This window comes from Maylandia zebra, linkage group LG7 (assembly GCF_041146795.1).
Source record: "Maylandia zebra isolate NMK-2024a linkage group LG7, Mzebra_GT3a, whole genome shotgun sequence".
Lineage (NCBI taxonomy): Eukaryota > Metazoa > Chordata > Actinopteri > Cichliformes > Cichlidae > Maylandia > Maylandia zebra.
In genome coordinates this window covers 47,721,909-47,738,811 of record NC_135173.1, presented here as the reverse complement: position 1 = coordinate 47,738,811, position 16,903 = coordinate 47,721,909, and the positions used below count along the sequence as shown (strand labels likewise).

Below are 16,903 nucleotides of genomic sequence, written 5' to 3'. Positions count from 1 at the left end.
GTGAAGTTGATGTAAAACTAAACGTATAGGAGGAAATTATTTAATAATAATTAATAATAATTGTTAAAAAACGCTACTATGACTCCCAGTAACTCTATGCCTAGACTTTATAGAAAGTGAGATGGACCTTTTATGTTCCAGCCAGATAAGACATATTGGTATCCTGAGAATATTTGCACAGCCACATTACTATGTCAAATATACCATTAAACATTTTATGCTTTTACTTGTATTTAAGTTTGAAAATGCTCTTAGCCTGCCTACCTTATTTGCTTGAAGTGAGAAGTAGAACTCTTTGGGTTAAATAAATAAATAAATAAATAAATAAACAATTTGCAGTTTGTATTTAAAATCATTTTTCTACGTTAACCATGCCAGGAATTAACATTAATGTTTTAGGTATGATAAAATATGCACTTAGGAGTAGCTAATTGAGATTGGTAAACTGAGCATGCGCCTCGGCAATCCCATGGCAACCACGTTTGGAACGAAGGCATGACATAACGTAACCTACGTAAAACAAATGCGTACAGACTTCAACGTAGAGCCCCATTCTGGCTAGTAGTTAAGTATTTACGTTAACTAATTACGAGTTTTTTATTTAACTTTATTAACATAATTCACGTATGTGCACTACAAAGTGGGACCAAGGGGAAATTACTTCACGTAATATATACGGAAAGCCACGGTAGTCTCCTCTTTTCACCCGGAAGGACAGGTTAGCGGAGAGGAAGCTCTTCTCGTGCTCAAAATGCGGACTGGGGACGCTGATTGTGTTTCCAACTCAGTCGCTTACAAGAAGTTCTTCTCTAAGTGTTTAGAACAATAAAAAGGGGCCTGTTTGGATTGCTTACATTGTGGATACATTTCGTAAGAAAATGTAGGTATGTATGCTTTTTCAGAGGCTCTCAAGTACAGTCAGTCAGTGTTAGTCATTATTTTAATCCCAGCTCGTAGTGTATTATTCGTATCTTATAACTTTGATTGTAGCATCATCACTGAGGATACAAAACACGAGGAAACAATCTTTATATTAATGTATCTCTGACAGACATGGAGTTTCTCCCAGTCCTTGATCCTCAACATAAACCCGAAGAAGGAATATGGTTAGTGAGTTGAAGTACTTTCAGTGCACTTGTGATTTTAAAAAGAGTATAACATTGGATGTAGCCTCTGGTTAAAATTTTTCTGTTGCTAATAGGTATTCTTTGAGACCCAGGGGAAGTGCTCCAGGTGTTAGTGTTGGTCACACCTGTATATTCACTCCATCTGAAGATGGAGGAAAAGGGAGACTCCTTATTATTGGAGGAGCCAATCCCAGTGGCAGTTTCTCAGATTCGCACATCATAAATCTAGGTAAAAATTATATATATATATACTGTAAAAGCTGGCTCTGAATATATACATATATATATATCCAGAGCCAGCTTTTACAGTATTATGACCTCAGTATACCTCTGTATTTTATAATATAGTTATCAGGCTTGTGTTTTACAGGCTTTAATGGGACGTCTTTTTTAATTATGACAAGAAGCTAAAGTTATCATCAGCCATCAGACTGATATTATATAACTTTCTTTGCATTTTTGTTTTTGTATGGACCAGACAATCATGGCTGGGACATTGCTGAGTGGGAGGGTTTGGAGGCAAGGTATGAACACTGCAGTTTTGTACCAGAGAGCTGCCCCCAGAGCCTGTGGGTGTTTGGGGGTGCGCAGCAGACTGGAAATCGCAACTGTATCCAAAATGTACAGGTGGCAGGTAAATCCTATTTTAACCTAACCTAGTAATCTGATGGATTTTCACAGATGAGAAAGGTTTCACTCAGATTTCTTGTTGACCTGTGAAACCATGGCTGTGAAAACCTTGAAAACTTGTAGTCTGTAACCATACATGATCATATAAATAGATTACACGATATATTGAATACCCACAAATCTTTTCCATTCTGTGTGTGTCTAGACAGTAACCCTCGCTGGAATACTGTAGAAACAAATGGGACACCCGCGAGTCCCAGGACATACCACACCACCTCAGCCTGCCTTGGAGACAGGCTTTTTGTGTTCTCTGGTGGGGAAATAGGATCTGCACCTGTCTCTGACTCCAAACTTCATGTGTTTGATACAGGTTTGTGTCAGATAAACCTGCTGCTTATCGCAGTGCATTACAATAACACCACCTGACAGTATTTCAGAAGAAATCTGCTTCAGAGATGAAATTTTGTTATTTCTTCCGGGTTTTGATGTGAAAACTGAAATAGCTGATTGGGTGCCGTGTCTAAGATATTGATTGATCTATTTGTATTGGACATCTATGTAAATTGCTGAGTTGAATTTTCATCATAAATAGTAATCTTATGCTTTCTCAATCGTCAATGGTTGCTTTATATAATAATGTTTTAAAAATAAGGACAAAAAATCTATAAAGAGAGGATATTAGAAAACATATCAATTCACTGGGCTACATATCTATCTGTGGATGTCTCCACAATCAAACCTGTTAAATTATTTAACAGAGTAGGGCACCAATAAATGAAATGCAAAGGTTGTATTCATTTCACTGACAGCAGTTTAAAATAATGTGTAAAATAATTGATAGTGTAAAAGACAATGAAAAAATAAAGTGGGATTTTTTTTATCATATGCTTCAAAAATATGTACGTTTAATTTACAGCATTACAAAGTATTTGCTACTCTAGGAAGATCAGATGTGAAATCAGAGTAAAAGTCACGAGATCAAATAGAGATAATGTCATTAAATTTGAACTTTCATAGTTCATAGTTGAATTTCATATATTTTACATTTCTCATTCATGCGAGCGCAGTTTCGCCAGAATGGATTAAGAACGGTGGCCGTCTGAAAATAATTCCAGGGGTCAAAATGTATTTTAGTTATTTTCAGTAAAGACATTTTGATGCAGTAGAGGTTCATTAACACTAGAGCCAAGCAACAATTTTAAGCGTCAGCTTTTTAGATTCAGTGATTTGAAGTTTAGTAAATTTTGTTTCTTTATTTATTTTGGGAGCATTTTGGCTGTAGACCTTTTTAATTAGCTGAAACTTAGCCTTGACTCCATATGGTCAAATAGCATTTCTATTCCACAGCTTAGAATGGCTTTTAGGTCAAATTTCATTTTTACTGAATCATGTGAGAAAATTATGGAAAACCTGGTACTGAATTGTTTTAAAAATGTCTTATTATTATAATTCTTTGGTTTTCATCACTTTTGGTGTCTTAGATGCTCTCATGACTAAACCTCTATATCAGGGGTCCCCAATCCCAGTCCACGAGGGCCGGTGTCCCTGCAGGTTTTAGATCTCACCCTGGGTCAACACACCTGAATCACATGATCAGTTCATTACCAGGCCTCTGGAGAACTTCAAGACATGTTGAGAAGGTCATTTATCCATTTAAATCAGCTGTGTTGGATCAAGGAAACATCTAAAACCTGCAGGGACACCGGCCCTCGTGGACTGGGATTGGGGACCCCCTGCTCTAGATGTATATTATAAACAGTGTTGGGGAGTAACGGAATACATGTACCGGCGTTATGTATGTAAAATACAAAATATGAGTAATTGTATTCCATTACAGTTACCCTTTAAAAGGGTGGTATTCAGAATACAGTTACTTTGTTGAAACAAATGGATTACACGGTGGTCTTTTCCTGTTTCATATGTTAGGCTATGCCCTCTCTATTTTTGGTAATTCCACGCCAGTGGAAACCCAAACAAAACACGCATTAAGAGGCTCTAATGCCTGTGTGTCAATCTCGCGGACTATGTAACCCCTACTTGCGACCCGCATAATGACGTGAAGAAATATTTTTAAAAATTGGTCAAGAAATTATTTAATATGAAGGCAATAGGCAGTGATAGAGGCATCGCCCTAAAGAATGTAGCCTCATGGGCAGTGTAGTCCGTGCTGCAGGGAGAATGGACTGCCATACCCGTTATGTGTCTGTGTGCGAGGGAGGGAGAAAAAGGAGAGTGGAAAAGTACGAGTTGTCCCTGAGCAGAAACTGGAGATGGAAGCATGTAAATATAGTATAGCTAGATTTCAGGCTACGAGCCCGACACAGAACCCGACGTATTAGCCAGAGTTCCCTTTACTATGGTTCGGAGCCGGGGACCTGTTTTATATACACATGAAATAGTTTTCTATACGAGATCGCTGCAAAAACTGCAGCCTTACCTAATGTCCACCCTACTGTTACTCATTTTATATTAAGATTCTAAAATGTAGTTGGTATTGGTATGGCGAGTAGCCTTCAGTAATAAATCACACAGCAAGAGTACATTCATGTAGTTGTAAAAACCATAATAATATATTAAGTAATCCAAAGTATTCAAAAATATGTTACTCTCATTGAGTAACGTAATGGAATATGTTACAAAAATACATTTTGGGGCATGTACTCTGTAATCTGTAGTGGAATACATTTTAGAAGTAACCTTCCCAATGCTGATTATAAAAACAGAAAAAAAAAAAAACACACATAACAGACATAATTGATATATGATGCAAACAATTAAGAGAATGTATACACTCATTATTCATTCACTGGTAGATACAAAAAGATCAAGTGCTGAGGAAATATGATATGTCACTGTTCGAGGCATTTCCTGTCTGTGATTGAGATTTTCAAAAAGAAAATCCATATTCTCCTGTTTCTTTCATGTTTCACTATTGACAATTGCTATGAAAAGCGTATATGCTTATATAAAAATAATCTTTTTTCCGTCCATCTCTTCTGTGTAAATCTGTTGCAGTTTCTTCTACTTGGTCCCAACCTGAAACACAAGGCAGGCACCCTCCAGCCAGACATGGTCACATCATTGTAGCGGTGGATTCAAAGATCTACATTCATGGGGGCATGGCTGGAGACAAATTCCACAACGATATGTATTCTCTTGATTCAAGTAAGACTGTCCACATCTGTGATTCACAAAGGAAGCACTTTGTATTTCAACACACATGCATCATACATATTCAGAGTATCACTGCATTGCACTGGGATGATATAAAAATATCTGTTAAATTATCTTTAAAGGGAACGTGAAGTGGGAGAAAGTGCAGGCCAAAGGAGATATTCCACCAGGAGTAGCTGCCCACTCAGCTGTTGTGCTGGGCAAAAATATCTACATCTTTGGAGGGATGACAGCAGATGGAGCAAGCAACTCCATGTACAGATTTAACACTGGTACACTGTCTTTAAGCCAATTTTTTTTTTTAACCCTATATAAATACGGTATTTTAGTTGTTTACAAACATCCAAGTATGATTGTTTTTATATTTTCTGCTTGCAGACAAATGTAGATGGCTCCTAATGAAATTCAAAGGAGCTCTGCCACCAAAACGTCTTGACCACTCCATGTGTATATTTCCCTGGACAGTGTGTGATGATGGGAATCCAGAGGAGGAAGCCAACGGACCAGCACCCCCTGAGCCAATAAACCTGTTATTTGTATTTGGAGGCATGAATACTCTGGGTACCATATATAATGACTGTATTGTGACTGTTGTCAAATAAAAAAAAAAAAAACTAAAAAAACTAAAAAAAAAAAAAGCTTGAAAGGAAAAAAAAATGATATTGCAATAAAATATTTCGACATGAAATTAGTTTTGGAATTTGCAGTTTTACATCTGAACAAGTTTCAAATTAAAATTATATATATATATATGAGAAAACTATAAACATTTGCACTACCTGTGAACATAAACAGCCCTTCATCCCACAGACACTATATTCAGTGTACCCTCAAAAACCCACCTAACTACATCCCTCCCCATCAGGACTGCCTGAGAACAGCAGCAACAAGCCTCATATCCAGGCTGACAAATATCTCCGCCTTCCAGCGAAGAGAACACGTCTCACACACAGAAACTTGTTTTAAAGTCTTTCAGGAAATTCAGTATGGTCACTTGTTATTGTCAGCCCCTTCCCGACCACTCCTCTCACAATTTGAGTCCCATCAGTCCAATATGTACACCAACATGCCAGAGGGCCAAGGAGCGACAAGACTTCAGACCTGCCTACAACTCATCCTTCTCATCTTGCTCACTGCCCTCTGGTGGTGGACCACCTGCACTACCGTAGAGCTTGGTGATAATGGGCTGAACCACCTCCTCAAGCTCCTTCTTCTTGGCCTGGAACTCATCCAGGTCAGCATCTTGGTGGGATTCCAACCATTCAATCTTCTCCTCCACTGCTTTCTCAATGGACTCCTTATCGTCATCTGACAGCTTGCCACCAAGCTTCTCCTTGTCACCGATCTGGTTCTTCAGGGAGTATGCGTAGCTCTCCAGCTCATTGCGAGCGTCGATCCTCTCCTTCAGCTTCTTATCTTCGTCAGCAAAGCGTTCTGCGTCGTTCACCATGCGCTCGATATCCTCGGGCGTTAGCCGGTTCTGGTCATTTGTGATTGTGATCTTGTTCTTGTTGCCTGTGCCCTTGTCCTCAGCAGTGACACGCAGAATGCCGTTGACATCAATCTCAAAGGTGACTTCAATCTGCGGTACACCGCGAGGAGCAGGGGGGATGCCAGTCAGGTCAAAGGTACCCAGGAGATGGTTGTCTTTGGTCAAAGGACGCTCACCTAAGAGAAAAAAAAAAGTCAACAATTAGACTTGTGGAACTTATTTATTTCACTGTCACGGGTTTCTTGTCATTGGAGTCTTTGTATAAAAACACTATTTGGGAAATTTAAAGAATAATATCCAAACTCTTACCTTCATAGACTTTGATGGTGACAGTAGGCTGGTTATCAGAGGCTGTAGAAAAGATCTGAGCTTTTTTGGTGGGCACCACAGTGTTTCTGGGGATCAGCTTGGTCATTACTCCTCCAACAGTCTCAATACCAAGGGTCAGGGGGCACACATCCAGAAGAACCACATCACCTGCAAGTGAAGGAAAATGTTTAGTAAACAGGACCACATTTGAAAGCTCACCCCTGTTTCAAAGAATATCTCTAAAAGTGATGACTCACCAGTGTCCTCCTCTCCAGAAAGCACGCCAGCCTGCACAGCAGCTCCGTATGCCACAGCCTCATCAGGGTTAATGCCTCTAGATGGCTCTTTGCCATTGAAAAACTCCTTCACCAGCTGCTGGATTTTGGGGATACGGGTGGAGCCTCCAACCAGGACAATCTCATCAATGTCAGACTTCTTCAAGTCAGAATCTTCCAGCACCTTCTGTACAGGCTTCATGGTGGAACGGAACAGGTCCTGGGTTTTGAAGAACACACAGGTTAAAAAAGCTCGGTCAACAGTTTCTCCCATAATGTTTGATACGCAATATTTTCAGAACCAAATTAATATCTTACCATGTTCAGCTCCTCAAACTTGGCACGAGTCAGGGTCTCAGAGAAGTCCTCTCCCTCAAAGAAAGACTCGATCTCAATGCGGGCTTGGTGCTGGGCAGACAGCGCCCTCTTGGCCTTCTCGACCTCGCGACGCAGCTTCTGCACAGCACGGTTGTCTTTGCGCACATCTTTGCCAGTCTTTTTCTTGTACAGCTTGATGAAGTGCTCCATGACACGCTGGTCAAAGTCCTCTCCTCCCAGATGAGTGTCACCGTTGGTGGCCACCACTTCGAAAACACCGTTGTCAATGGTCAGAAGAGAGACATCAAAGGTGCCACCGCCCAGATCGAACACAAGAATGTTCTTCTCTCCGTCCTTCTTGTCCAGGCCATAAGCAATAGCAGCAGCAGTTCTAAAGAATACAATGAGAGTTTATTAGAAGGGAGTGCAGAGATATTCTTTGGAGTTTCAAATTGCAAATTCATTTTGACTGGATGCTTACGGCTCATTGATGATTCGCATAACATTCAGACCAGCAATGGTACCAGCATCCTTAGTGGCCTGGCGCTGGGCATCGTTGAAGTAGGCGGGGACAGTGACCACAGCATGTGTGACCTGAGGAAAAAGGATAAAGTTAGATTTGATGATACACCATTTAATTAAAATTAACATTTTCCCTGTTTTACAGTCTGACTTTTTGTACCTTCTTGCCCAGGTAAGCCTCAGCAGTCTCCTTCATCTTAGTCAGCACCATAGCAGAGACCTCCTCGGGAGCAAAGGTCTTCATCTGACCACCACCAATGTCAACCTGGATATGGGGCTTGCTCTTCTTCTCAGTAACCTTCAGAGGAAAACATATCAATATTAATTTAACAACAATTTAGCTCAAACATGACCCACAGAACAAGCAACTACAAGTTCTACTTTCAGTTTACAAGCTCACCTTGAAGGGGAAGTACTTGATGTCCTGCTGCACAGACGAGTCACCCCATGTGCGACCAATGAGCCTCTTGGCATCAAAGATGGTGTTCTCAGGGTTAGAGGTCAGCTGATTCTTGGCAGCATCACCGATCAGACGCTCACCTTCACTGGTGAAGGCCACGTAGGAGGGGGTAATTCGGTTTCCCTGGTCATTGGCAATAATCTCCACGCGTCCATTCTTGAACACTCCAACACTGCAAGAAAACAGTTTGAATTTAGTCTGAATGCCATTTTATTCCACAGTGGCATCATGTCACTATTTAAAGATTTTAACGTGACTTGTTACCATGAGTATGTGGTCCCCAGATCAATCCCAACCACAGTCCCCACGTTGTCCTTCTTATCATCATCGTCGGCGGCAAACACTGTGCCGACTAACAGCATCACAACCCACAACAGCTTCATCTTTGTTTGTTTGCTCTCCAATCTACAAGGAAAATGCAGAAAATAAATACAACGTAAATCAACGTGGCTTTGAAATCAATAAGTGGACTAAGCCTCCCGAGTTCATGAAGCTAGCAGCTAATGGTACTGATGTGATTTGCTGAGCTCCAGAACCATAGCAGATTTGAAGTTGGTCTTAGATAATAAATACTATAAACATTTTTGACTACGTTATTGTACCTAGAGTATAATAAGTCCAATCCGTTTTGGCAACTTAAAATATTTTGACAAAACTGTGATGTAACATTGGTTGCAATTCCTACCACCTTCTTGGCCAGCTCCTCTTAAAAAACAACAACAACCACATTTTATTCTTAGTGGCAATTTAAAAACAAAAAAATATTTTATTCTAAGTGGTAATTAAAAAAAAATCAACAAATAAAACATATTTCAAAGTCACTCGGCATTTTTAAATATTATTCTTTCCTTTTTCTTAAACACTGACTACTTCGTGATAAAAAAAAAAAAAGTATTGTTGAAAATGTAAAAAATGATCATGCTGATGATAGACGTTTTAACCTTCATATATAAATCTGTGACGCACTTGCCCCTGTTGTCAGTTTAGCTCACTCCGTTTAGACGCACCAACATGAATCCCAGTTTGAAGCCGCCGGTTCGAGTCTTACCTTCGCCAATTTGTAGTTGAGGTCTTGATAGCGTCTTTTTTACAAAATAAAACAGTATAAGCAACGATAACCTCCAAAAGTTCCAATACTGTGAAGCAAACTGTGTCTATTTTGTCTATTTCACATAATTGCATCTGTGAAATCGTGTATATATAGAAGCCTTCATAAACAAGTCGTCACGCTTTCCCGGTTTTGAGGCTCGCTATTGGTTGAGCTGCTGTTTGGTGGAAGGCGCTGATTGGTTTCGTCTAGCGCGCTGGCTGCACCTGATTTGCACATATCAGGTTTAGGCGACGTCACCGTTTGTGCCGAAGTGTGAGTGTGTGAATGTAACGCCACAAGTATGTAAAAATAAGTGAATGTATGTATAAATGTATAATTACCTCCGCCAAGGCAGTTATATTTTTGTCAGTCTCCCACTTAAAACTTTTGATAGAAATCTGATAAACCTTCGTAGGAGTGTAGTGTGAGTTCATGTTAACAACACATTAAAATCGGCCTTGCATACACTCAGGTCTTCCTTGTAAACTTAATGACCTATTGGTCTATTGGTGGAAAATTGCCAAAAGCCTTATAACTTAGACTCTAAAGATTTTAAATGTCATACCAAATTTAACCTTTGACCTCTCTTTCAAGTTCAAAAGATTAATCTGAAAGTCAGAGGGATAATGCTACATGGAGATATTTAAAATGATAATAGGTTTTCAGACTGCTAAGAACATGTTGAGGTGGGACACTTTTTGAGTATAACTGATTCATTTTATCGTGACTTTCTTAAGTATGTTACAGTAACAAATGATAATCGTTTAAATATATAGCAATAGGCATACATGTACAATGTTTCTAAATAACTATTATGTTTTTACAAAAACTAACTTTTTTCACTTGATAAATTATCGCTAAACATTTAAACCATTTTTTCTAAACATTTCAACAAATAGAATACAAAATACAATACTATTCCCTTAAAAGTAAATACTGCCCTTTCTATCTATCTATCTATCTATCTATCTATCTATCTATCTATCTATCTATCTATCTATCTATCTATCTATCTATCTGCCTGTCTGTCTGTCTGTTATGCCATACAACCATAAGATAATTCTATCTTTATGCTTTTTGTTGCTGGCAGCCTGTTGCAGAAACACAATTTTTGTTCCAATTTTTTTCAGTTCCTACTACAACTACCATAAATGCCAAATATATCACAGTTTGACAGACAAAATTTGTATTTTTGCACCGACAAGATGATTCCCAAAGAGCTATTAGGTGAAAACTTGGCATATGTCTGCATGGTTTGTAGATTGTTTATAAAATATCAGAAGAAGATGAACAAGTGGAGGACCAAAACAAAAAAAAATTTCAGGCCTAAAAATCTACCGCAGGTGAATATTGCCTGAAAGTCATGACCTTAAGAAACAGGAAAAAATCCAGCAAACACCTGACACAGGACCTGAGAAATGCATCTAGCTTTTCAACTGATCCATCTGCTGTTTATTGAAGCCTCATCAGAAATGGTCTAAGTTGAGGGGTGGCTCTCAAGAAGCCATTCTTAAAGAAGGGAAGCAGGGAGAAAAGGCTGAGGTATACCAAATAACACAGGTACTGGATTGAAAATCAGTGGCAACAGGTCTGTTGGAGTGATTAATGAAAAAATGAAATCTTTGATGTAAATCCTCATCGATATGTACAGAGAAGGACAGGACAGAGCTACAACAGAGAGAACCCACAGCCACCTGTAATACACAGTGGAGACTATGTTATGTTTTCGAGGAGCATTTCAGACAGTGGCATTGAAGCTTTTTTTTTTAACTGGTGGAATTCTGAACGCAGAAAGGTACAGTCAGATTTTGATCCACCTTGTTGAAAGCATCTAATTGGCAACGGCTTTATTTTCAGCATGACAGTGATCCCAGTATAACCCCAGTGCAGTAAAAGCAGACCTGGATTTAAAGCACACAAACAATGGAACACAACCAGTCATTGATTGGCTTCCCCAGTGCCTGGACCTCAACATTATTCAAGCAGTGTGGGATCATCTTGACAGAGAATGAAAACAGCCAACATCCAAACACAGCTTTAAATGTCTTTCAAGAAGTTTAAGTTTTCAAAATAAGATACCTGATTCTTTAATATTTTTATTAAGGGAGACAAAAAGCACACATTTTAAATATCAAGGGGCATGTATTCTCTGCATTGCCCCTGAAATTATGTTTTTTTGCTGCTGTAAATTATGCCTTTCTGGTTTCAGTTTGAACAAATGATATGAAAAATATATGTTTATATGACAGTAATTATTTTTTTCTCTGTCCATCACTTTCGTGTAAATCTGTTGCAGTGTCTTCTACTTGGTCCCAACCTGAAACACAAGACAGGCACCCTCCAGCCACACGTGATCACATCATTGTAGCGGTGGATTCAAAGATCTATATTCATTCACTATGTCAACACACATGCAGCATAATTGTTCAGAGTATCACTGCATTGCACTGGGATGATATAAAAATATCTGTTAAATTATCTTTAAAGGGAACGTGAAGTGGGAGAAAGTGCAGGCCAAAGGAGATATTCCACCAGGAGTAGCTGCCCACTCAGCTGTTGTGCTGGGCAAAAATATCTACATCTTTGGAGGGATGACAGCAGATGGAGCAAGCAACTCCATGTACAGATTTAACACTGGTACACTGTCTTTAAGCCAATTTTTTTTTTTAACCCTATATAAATACGGTATTTTAGTTGTTTACAAACATCCAAGTATGATTGTTTTTATATTTTCTGCTTGCAGACAAATGTAGATGGCTCCTAATGAAATTCAAAGGAGCTCTGCCACCAAAACGTCTTGACCACTCCATGTGTATATTTCCCTGGACAGTGTGTGATGATGGGAATCCAGAGGAGGAAGCCAACGGACCAGCACCCCCTGAGCCAATAAACCTGTTATTTGTATTTGGAGGCATGAATACTCTGGGTACCATATATATTGAATTTTGTAAAATAAAAAAAGATGTAGGAATAAAATATTTGACATAATTACATTTAAAGCTACCATTAAATGCTGAAAGAAAAAAAACAAAAAAAAAAAAGTTTAAATGCTTCTCATTCATGTACAAAATTGAAATTTCATACACTGAAAGATGAAGTTTTCAGAGGGTTGACTTTACCAATGTGGAACCTGAAACTATAAAATAAGACCAGACAGAAAACAGTTTGTATCAAACATTTATTTCAATTGTCTTTCCAGAAGTACAATGACCAGATTCAATAAATAAACTTTTGCACTGCCTGTGAACATAAAGAGCCCTTCATCCCACAGACACCATATTCAGTGTACCCACAAAACCCACCCGCCCACCCAACTACATCCCTCCCCATCAGGACTGCCTGAGAACAGCAGCAACAAGCCTCATATCCAGGCTGACAAATATCTCCGCCTTCCAGCGAAGAGAACACGTCTCACACACTGAAACTTGTTTTAAAGTCTTTCAGGAAATTCAGTATGGTCACTTGTTATTGTCAGCCCCTTCCCGACCACTCCTCTCACAATTTGAGTCCCATCAGTCCAATATGTACACCAACATGCCAGAGGGCCAAGGAGCGACAAGACTTCAGACCTGCCTACAACTCATCCTTCTCATCTTGCTCACTGCCCTCTGGTGGTGGACCACCTGCACTACCGTAGAGCTTGGTGATAATGGGCTGAACCACCTCCTCAAGCTCCTTCTTCTTGGCCTGGAACTCATCCAGGTCAGCATCTTGGTGGGATTCCAACCATTCAATCTTCTCCTCCACTGCTTTCTCAATGGACTCCTTATCGTCATCTGACAGCTTGCCACCAAGCTTCTCCTTGTCACCGATCTGGTTCTTCAGGGAGTATGCATAGCTCTCCAGCTCATTGCGAGCGTCGATCCTCTCCTTCAGCTTCTTATCTTCATCAGCAAAGCGTTCTGCGTCGTTCACCATGCGCTCGATGTCCTCGGGCGTTAGCCGGTTCTGGTCATTTGTGATTGTGATCTTGTTCTTGTTGCCTGTGCCCTTGTCCTCAGCAGTGACACGCAGAATGCCGTTGACATCAATCTCAAAGGTGACTTCAATCTGCGGTACACCACGAGGAGCAGGGGGGATGCCAGTCAGGTCAAAGGTACCCAGGAGATGGTTGTCTTTGGTCAAAGGACGCTCACCTAAGAGGGAAAAAAAAAAAAAAAAAAAAAAGTCAACAATTAGACTTGTGGAACTTATTTATTTCACTGTCACGGGTTTCTTGTCATTGGAGTCTTTGTATAAAAACACTATTTGGTAAATTTAAAGAATAATATCCAAACTCTTACCTTCATAGACTTTGATGGTGACAGTAGGCTGGTTATCAGAGGCTGTAGAAAAGATCTGAGCTTTTTTGGTGGGCACCACAGTGTTTCTGGGGATCAGCTTGGTCATTACTCCTCCAACAGTCTCAATACCAAGGGTCAGGGGGCACACATCCAGAAGAACCACATCACCTGCAAGTGAAGGAAAATGTTTAGTAAACAGGACCACATTTGAAAGCTCACCCCTGTTTCAAAGAATATCTCTAAAAGTGATGACTCACCAGTGTCCTCCTCTCCAGAAAGCACGCCAGCCTGCACAGCAGCTCCGTATGCCACAGCCTCATCAGGGTTAATGCCTCTAGATGGCTCTTTGCCATTGAAAAACTCCTTCACCAGCTGCTGGATTTTGGGGATACGGGTGGAGCCTCCAACCAGGACAATCTCATCAATGTCAGACTTCTTCAAGTCAGAATCTTCCAGCACCTTCTGTACAGGCTTCATGGTGGAACGGAACAGGTCCTGGGTTTTGAAGAACACACAGGTTAAAAAAAGCTCGGTCAACAGTTTCTCCCATAATGTTTGATACGCAATATTTTCAGAACCAAATTAATATCTTACCATGTTCAGCTCCTCAAACTTGGCACGAGTCAGGGTCTCAGAGAAGTCCTCTCCCTCAAAGAAAGACTCGATCTCAATGCGGGCTTGGTGCTGGGCAGACAGCGCCCTCTTGGCCTTCTCGACCTCGCGACGCAGCTTCTGCACAGCACGGTTGTCTTTGCGCACATCTTTGCCAGTCTTTTTCTTGTACAGCTTGATGAAGTGCTCCATGACACGCTGGTCAAAGTCCTCTCCTCCCAGATGAGTGTCACCGTTGGTGGCCACCACTTCGAAAACACCGTTGTCAATGGTCAGAAGAGAGACATCAAAGGTGCCACCGCCCAGATCGAACACAAGAATGTTCTTCTCTCCGTCCTTCTTGTCCAGGCCATAAGCAATAGCAGCAGCAGTTCTAAAGAATACAATGAGAGTTTATTAGAAGGGAGTGCAGAGATATTCTTTGGAGTTTCAAATTGCAAATTCATTTTGACTGGATGCTTACGGCTCATTGATGATTCGCATAACATTCAGACCAGCAATGGTACCAGCATCCTTAGTGGCCTGGCGCTGGGCATCGTTGAAGTAGGCGGGGACAGTGACCACAGCATGTGTGACCTGAGGAAAAAGGATAAAGTTAGATTTGATGATACACCATTTAATTAAAATTAACATTTTCCCTGTTTTACAGTCTCTGACTTTTTGTACCTTCTTGCCCAGGTAAGCCTCAGCAGTCTCCTTCATCTTAGTCAGCACCATAGCAGAGACCTCCTCGGGAGCAAAGGTCTTCATCTGACCACCACCAATGTCAACCTGGATATGGGGCTTGCTCTTCTTCTCAGTAACCTTCAGAGGAAAACATATCAATATTAATTTAACAACAATTTAGCTCAAACATGACCCACAGAACAAGCAACTACAAGTTCTACTTTCAGTTTACAAGCTCACCTTGAAGGGGAAGTACTTGATGTCCTGCTGCACAGACGAGTCACCCCATGTGCGACCAATGAGCCTCTTGGCATCAAAGATGGTGTTCTCAGGGTTAGAGGTCAGCTGATTCTTGGCAGCATCACCGATCAGACGCTCACCTTCACTGGTGAAGGCCACGTAGGAGGGGGTAATTCGGTTTCCCTGGTCATTGGCAATAATCTCCACGCGTCCATTCTTGAACACTCCAACACTGCAAGAAAACAGTTTGAATTTAGTCTGAATGCCATTTTATTCCACTGTGGCATCATGTCACTATTTAAAGATTTTAACGTGACTTGTTACCATGAGTATGTGGTCCCCAGATCAATCCCAACCACAGTCCCCACGTTGTCCTTCTTATCATCATCGTCGGCGGCAAACACTGTGCCGACCACCAGCATCACAACCCACAACAGCTTCATCTTTGTTTGTTTGTACTTAAATCTACAAGCAGATCTGCAGAAAAGAAATACAACGTAAGATATTAGGTGGGTTCAGCCTCCCAAGTTCCATTAGCCAGAAACTAACGGTACTGCGTAATGTCACTTGCTGAGCTTGCAGACCCACGGCAGACTAAAAGTTGGTCTTGGCAAAAAAATATAACAGGAAAAATGAATTCTCGATAAAATAAGATGGATCACCAGTCAATCATTCCATCATTACCACCACCCCACTGCCAATTCCCCGGTATCTTGCTAACTACGCTACCATGCCTAGCAGACATGCAGGGGGAAACCACCATGCTAGAACATTCCAAACTACATCCTGTTTATTATATTTAGGTTACCGAGTATGTACAGTTCATTCAGAGGACAGTAGTGTAGTTACATTTCAGCTGGTTTATTTGTCAATATTTAGCTTAACCGGTTTTATCTTAATAAAACATTTTGCAGAAAATGGAAAATACAGCTATGCTTCATTATCATATTCATATTAACGCTTTATACATACCTTAACAGAAGTACAACCAATGATTTAACGGCCTTTGCGTTTCCTCTACCGGTAAGAGTCGCTTAGAGCAAACTGTATCTCCTTCAAATCTTTACTTGTCTAGAATAATGCTGGACGAAATGTGGTCTCTCCATATATAAGCCGTCACTTCTTTCCCGTCGTGGAGGCTCGCGATTGGCTGAGCTGTTGCTCGTTGGAACACGCTGATTGGTTTCATTCAGCACGCTGGCCGCCGCTGATTTGCACACATCAGGTTGAAACGACGTCACCGTATGTGTCCACTGCGCCGACGCTGATTGGCTGTCTGTCAAGGGCAATCCTGAACACAGTTGGTGCAGCTACATGCCACTCTCAAGGCCGGGGGGTGGGTGCATTTCTCGCACTTCAGACATTTACAAATTTTTGCTGCAAGAATTTTTTTTTTTTGCAATGGCCCACCAAGTGTTAGATTTGTAATCTTAATTTTGCGGTTTTAAGGCGTGTCATTACGAGGAGATAGTGATGCAATTGTGATTAGTAATGACTAACTGCAATGAGTATGAAAATCCAAATCCTTTGTGTGATTGTGGTGAATCTGACAGGAAATCTTGTACCAGGTGAACTGGGTTGTCTGGGTGTTTCCTCAGTGAATGTACAAGTCTTAGCCAAAGACTTCAGATACATGTGATCACACTGATTTCAATTTGGTTGGAATCTTTTGCACACATAAGAAGGTAACATAAACTGGCGCATT

At 40.5% G+C, this 16,903-nt stretch overlaps 3 protein-coding genes across 4 annotated transcripts; 1 reads left to right on the top strand and 2 right to left on the bottom strand.

The window, feature by feature from the left end:
- Positions 1-507: 507 nt before the first annotated feature.
- On the top strand, positions 508-5,619 carry rabepk (Rab9 effector protein with kelch motifs). 2 transcript variants are annotated; one of them, XM_014409521.3, is made up of 8 exons: positions 508-880; positions 1,052-1,106; positions 1,202-1,356; positions 1,606-1,761; positions 1,963-2,127; positions 4,773-4,922; positions 5,054-5,203; positions 5,310-5,619. In XM_014409521.3, the coding sequence occupies exons 2-8, from the start codon at positions 1,054-1,056 to the stop codon at positions 5,531-5,533; spliced, it is 1,053 nt and encodes a 350-aa protein (XP_014265007.1). In that variant the 5' UTR covers positions 508-880; positions 1,052-1,053; the 3' UTR covers positions 5,534-5,619. The 2 variants fall into 2 exon arrangements, with proteins under 2 accessions (XP_014265007.1, XP_014265003.1); XM_014409517.3 differs by having other exon boundaries at positions 508-884.
- Positions 5,620-5,886: 267 nt separating this feature from the next.
- LOC106674485 (endoplasmic reticulum chaperone BiP) lies at positions 5,887-16,283 on the bottom strand. Its single transcript, XM_014409515.3, has 10 exons — positions 16,171-16,283; positions 15,656-15,675; positions 8,572-8,700; positions 8,248-8,479; positions 8,008-8,145; positions 7,807-7,919; positions 7,326-7,716; positions 6,990-7,227; positions 6,733-6,900; positions 5,887-6,599 (listed from the first exon to the last, which is right to left on the bottom strand). The coding sequence occupies exons 3-10, from the start codon at positions 8,688-8,690 to the stop codon at positions 6,037-6,039; spliced, it is 1,962 nt and encodes a 653-aa protein (XP_014265001.3). The 5' UTR covers positions 8,691-8,700; positions 15,656-15,675; positions 16,171-16,283; the 3' UTR covers positions 5,887-6,036.
- Positions 12,557-15,660, bottom strand: hspa5 (heat shock protein 5). The gene is made up of 8 exons (XM_004537999.6): positions 15,523-15,660; positions 15,199-15,430; positions 14,959-15,096; positions 14,756-14,868; positions 14,275-14,665; positions 13,938-14,175; positions 13,681-13,848; positions 12,557-13,533 (listed from the first exon to the last, which is right to left on the bottom strand). Exons 1-8 carry the CDS (start codon positions 15,639-15,641, stop codon positions 12,971-12,973), a joined length of 1,962 nt encoding a protein of 653 aa, XP_004538056.1. The 5' UTR covers positions 15,642-15,660; the 3' UTR covers positions 12,557-12,970.
- Positions 16,284-16,903: the final 620 nt, after the last annotated feature.

Coding starts and splice junctions, on each gene's coding strand:
- rabepk (XM_014409521.3), top strand. CDS start 1,054: ATGGAGTTTCTCCCAGTCCTTGATCCTCAACATAAACCCGAAGAAGGA. Junction 2,128..4,772: donor ACTTCATGTGTTTGATACAG/GTTTGTGTCAGA, acceptor AATCTGTTGCAG/TTTCTTCTACTTGGTCCCAA. Junction 5,204..5,309: donor CATGTACAGATTTAACACTG/GTACACTGTCTT, acceptor TTCTGCTTGCAG/ACAAATGTAGATGGCTCCTA.
- LOC106674485 (XM_014409515.3), bottom strand. CDS start 8,690: ATGAAGCTGTTGTGGGTTGTGATGCTGTTAGTCGGCACAGTGTTTGCC. Junction 7,920..8,007: donor AGGCTTACCTGGGCAAGAAG/GTACAAAAAGTC, acceptor CTTTTTCCTCAG/GTCACACATGCTGTGGTCAC. Junction 7,228..7,325: donor AGTTTGAGGAGCTGAACATG/GTAAGATATTAA, acceptor TTCAAAACCCAG/GACCTGTTCCGTTCCACCAT.
- hspa5 (XM_004537999.6), bottom strand. CDS start 15,641: ATGAAGCTGTTGTGGGTTGTGATGCTGGTGGTCGGCACAGTGTTTGCC. Junction 14,176..14,274: donor AGTTTGAGGAGCTGAACATG/GTAAGATATTAA, acceptor TTCAAAACCCAG/GACCTGTTCCGTTCCACCAT. Junction 13,534..13,680: donor CACCATCAAAGTCTATGAAG/GTAAGAGTTTGG, acceptor TTTCCCTCTTAG/GTGAGCGTCCTTTGACCAAA.